Raw genomic sequence first — 4,211 nt, forward strand, 5'->3', positions numbered from 1 at the left:
ACTCACCCATTGTACTCTATGCTACTCTTTCCCCACCCCCACCCTCCCCTAGCTTACCTCTCCACGCTTCAGGCTCTCTGCCTTTATTCCTGATGAAGGGCTTTTGCCCGAAACGTCGATTTTGCTGCTCCTCGGGTGCTGCCTGAACTGCTGTGCTCTTCCAGCACCACTAATCCAAAATTTGATGTTTCTGCAGCCTGGTCTAAGTATCCCCTGGCCTCAACCCTGCTTCACCTAAAGATATCTGGTCTTTATCACATCTGTGCAACACCTCGCAGTTAGTTTGCTCTTTAACACAGTTTCTTAGAATTAGGTTTTATTATCGCATGTACTCAAGTACTGGGATACAGGAACACAGTGAGCAGTGTGCAAATTCGCCAGTCGCTGGCACCAACTCAGCTACAAAGGTACAAAGTCTTAGGCATAAAGTGGAAAAATAAACCAAGTTAAAGTTCAATACTGCAGTTCTCAATCACAGGCCTGGATCTGGGCTCTTCTACCTGTCACTGAGAATTGCTGATATAAATGTAACTTTGGTATAAAGCTTAATGCCAGGAATCCTGCCCAGTTAAGCTTTTAATAATGCATTAAACATCAGCTCAAGATCAGCACCAATTTTTTCCAATTCTCTCTCTAAGAAACTTCCACTGCAGAGTAATTTGGGTGTTTAACACGCAGCACAGTTATCAACCTTAGCCCCCTGCATTTCTTTTTGTTGGAAGTGTAACAAAATAAATGGGATGTTTCTTCTTTTGCTGATTGCTGCTGATGGGACAGTTACCCAGGTAACCAACAAATTCACATGATCCCATCCATTTCATCAATGGCCCTATTGAATCACTGTGATATTTGTGTAGCACGTTGACATCAAAACATGAAACTACTACAATTTTGCAAACATGAGTTTCCACCCAATAGAAGGGAACATGCACAGGATCAAAAGTTGTGACTTATTATTTTCACATGAAATTATGCCATTAAGAATCTTTGAAAAACAATTATTTCACACCCACCTATTTAGGATTGTTCAGTTCTTTGCACTTGCTTGCCTTCAGAACTGAGCAGGGTAAGCAATTTGTACACTCTACTCCTGATGTATCTTTGCCAACTGAACAACGTTTTGATTCCTGTGCCTGTTCAGTTTCACAATTATTTGTTATGCATCCTGTCTTCTCTTGTAACATTTCATCCACCATGCTCCTGTATTGCATTGGCATACCCATTTTTATACTCATTAATCCAAACAAAAGCAACATACTGTACTGTGGAACTCTGAAGTTGAAACACGGTGCTGGAGAAATTCAGCAGGTCTAATAGACACCACAGAGGCTAATGTTCCAAGACCATTCTAGCTCTTCAAGTCTGTGTGATGACATTGCTGCCAGACTTGCTGAGTTTCCTCAGCACATTCTGTTTCACTGTTCCAGAGTTCTGACTTGAACAAGAGAGATGCTTATTTAAGCAGTTATTCATGCATCATTTCCCACAAGTAGGCCGACAGAATAAAAGTTGGCATTCAATATTAAGCCATCAACTGAAGGTGTGATTTCAGATTTCTGTCCCATTATTTCAGGAACACAAGAATTCCTAATCTGAGCACTGGTTAATTTATGAATGTTAAAACAAGGAAGGGATTTGATCGAGTAAATATAGAAAAACTATTTTCTCTGAGCAAGTCTAAAACAGGGGGACTTAGGTTAGAACTGGGTCACTAAGGGCCAGTGAAACCAAGAAACATCTTTTGCACAAAAGGTAGTGTAAATATAACATTGTGCATTGCCCAAAAGGCTATGGATGCCACTGGTCAGTTGAAATAAGTTGCATTTCCACCTTTTGGAATAGCCTAAGGCAGTAATCTCATTGGAGCTCATGGAAGACTCACAGGGAAGGCAAGAGGAGAGGCTGAGTAAACCCCACCCCCCAGCCCAGTACACGTACCTGTAAGCCAGTCCACCATCTACAAGGCACAAGTCAGGAGTGTGATGGAATACTCCCCACTTGTCTGAATGGGTGCAGCTCCAACAACACTCGAGGCTTGAACACCATCCAGGACAAAGCTGCCCCCGCTTAATTGGCACCACATCCACAAACACCCACTCCCTCCCCCACCGACACTCAGTAGCAGCAGTGTGTACTACTTACAAGATGCAGAAACTCACCAAAGATCCTCATACAGCACCTTCCAAACCCACAGCCAGTTCTATCCAGAAGGACAAGGGGCAGCAGTAACATGGGAACACTACCCCCTGCAAGTTCCCCTCCAAGTCACTCACCTTCCTGACTTGGAAATATATCGCCGTTCCTTCACTGTCACTGGGTCAGAATCCTGGAATTCCCTCCCTCAGGGCATTGTGGGTCTACCCACAGCACATGGACTGCAGCGGGTCAAGAAGGAAGCTCACCCCCACCTTCTCAAGGGGCAACTAAGGACAGGCAATAAATGGTGGGCCCAGCCAGTGACACCACATCCCACAAAATGAGTATTTTAAAAATACTTGGACAATTTAAACAGTGGGCTGCACTGTTAGGATGTTATTGGTACTGGAGGTTAAAAAAAAAACTTCTAGATGCTAGAATCCAAAGTAGACAGGCAGGAGGCTGGAGGGACACAGCAAGGCAGGCAGCATCAGGAGGTGCAGAGGTGTAACCCACCCCTAGCCCTGAAGAAATGTTGACTTTTGCACCACCTGATGCTGCCTGGCTTGCTGCGTTCCTCCAGCCTGTCCCTCCTGATGCTGCCTGGCTTGCTGCATTCCTCCAGCCTGTCCCTCCTATCAGGAGGTGCAGAAGTCGATGTTTTGGGTGTAACCCACCCCTAGCCCTGAAGAAGGGTTACACCTAAAATGTTGACTTTTGCACCACCTGATGCTGCCTGGCTTGCTGCGTTCCTCCAGCCTGTCCCTCCTGATGCTGCCTGGCTTGCTGCATTCCTCCAGCCTGTCCCTCCTGATGCTGCCTGGCTTGCTGCGTTCCTCCAGCCTGTCCTTCCTGATGCTGCCTGGCTTGCTGCGTTCCTCCAGCCTGTCCCACCTGATGCTGCCTGGCTTGCTGCGTTCCTCCAGCCTGTCCCTCCTGATGCTGCCTGCCTTGCTGTGTCCCTCCAGCCTCCTGCCTGTCTACTTTGGATTCTAGCATCTAGAAGTTTTTTTTAACCTCCAGTACCAATAACATCCTAACAGTGCAGCCCACTGTTTATATTGTCCAAGTATTTTTTTAAAATACTCATTTTGTGGGATGGAGGGAGGGAGTGTTAGGGTTGCCCTGCTGAGCTGAGAAGTTTAAGCAGAGATAGTGTGGTAAGTAGGATGGAAAAATCTTCAAGGTCAGAAGAAGTTATATTCAGTAAAGACTGGGTTATTTGCACCAGCCGTATCGTATTGAGAAGTTGGGGATTTGAAGCATTCAAGGGTAGAGCAGAGAATGGAATTATCGAGTGCATTGAAGCAGGATCTATAGACTCTATTTGTAGGGAATTCAGCTTTTGTTTCGGCAAGTGGTTTTATTCATTGACAATGGCCGTGAACTTTTAGCGCTCAGCAGTTCCTGTTTCAGGGGTGAATGAATAAAAATAGTGGGAATGACAAAGTGCAGGATATATTTCATAGTGTTTCTTAAAGTGACTTTGTTTTTCCTTTTTCCTAAACACAAAAGGGTGAAATGATTAATAACATAGAGACAAATGTGGTAAATGCTACTGAATATATTGAGCGGGCGAAAGAAGAGACAAAAAAAGCAGTTCGATACCAGAGCAAAGCAAGGCGGGTGAGTTTACTGTTGCATAGCTTCCAAATTGCCATTCACAGCATGAAACTAACTAACAAGCTGGCCATTCAGCCCCTTGTGCTAGTGTTGGCTCTTAGAATGAACGTTTGTGTTTAGTCCCATTTTCTTGCCTTTTATAACCTTTCAATTTCTCATCCTCTGGTACTCTGTTTCCTTTTAAAATTGGTGATGGAATCCATATGTAAATCTATACAGTACAGTGCTCTATACCTGGCAACTTTGAAAATATTTCCTAATCTCCTCAATTGTCTGTGACTGGTCTCCTTATTATCGGAAAGATGTTGTGAAACTTGAAAGGGTTCAGAAAAGATTTACAAGGATGTTGCCAGGGTTGGAGGATCTGAGCTACAGGGAGAGGCTGAACAGGCTGGGGCTGTTTTCCCTGGAGCGTCAGAGGCTGAGGGGTGACCTTATAGAGGTTGATAAAA

The 4,211-nt window shown here is 44.6% G+C and overlaps 1 protein-coding gene across 1 annotated transcript in view; it reads left to right on the forward strand.

Annotated features, from left to right (window-relative positions):
* stx2b (syntaxin 2b) overlaps window positions 1–3,894 on the forward strand; it is a 46,528-nt gene extending 42,634 nt beyond the window's left edge. Inside the window, exon 9 of the mRNA XM_043715339.1 lies at window positions 3,652–3,894. Coding sequence (XP_043571274.1) covers window positions 3,652–3,879 — 228 coding nt within the window. The 3' untranslated portion in view covers window positions 3,880–3,894. The remainder of the gene's footprint in view (window positions 1–3,651) is intronic.
* The last annotated feature ends 317 nt before the right edge of the window (window positions 3,895–4,211 follow it).

The sequence above is a fragment of the Chiloscyllium plagiosum genome, chromosome 25 (genome assembly GCF_004010195.1).
Source record: "Chiloscyllium plagiosum isolate BGI_BamShark_2017 chromosome 25, ASM401019v2, whole genome shotgun sequence".
Lineage (NCBI taxonomy): Eukaryota > Metazoa > Chordata > Chondrichthyes > Orectolobiformes > Hemiscylliidae > Chiloscyllium > Chiloscyllium plagiosum.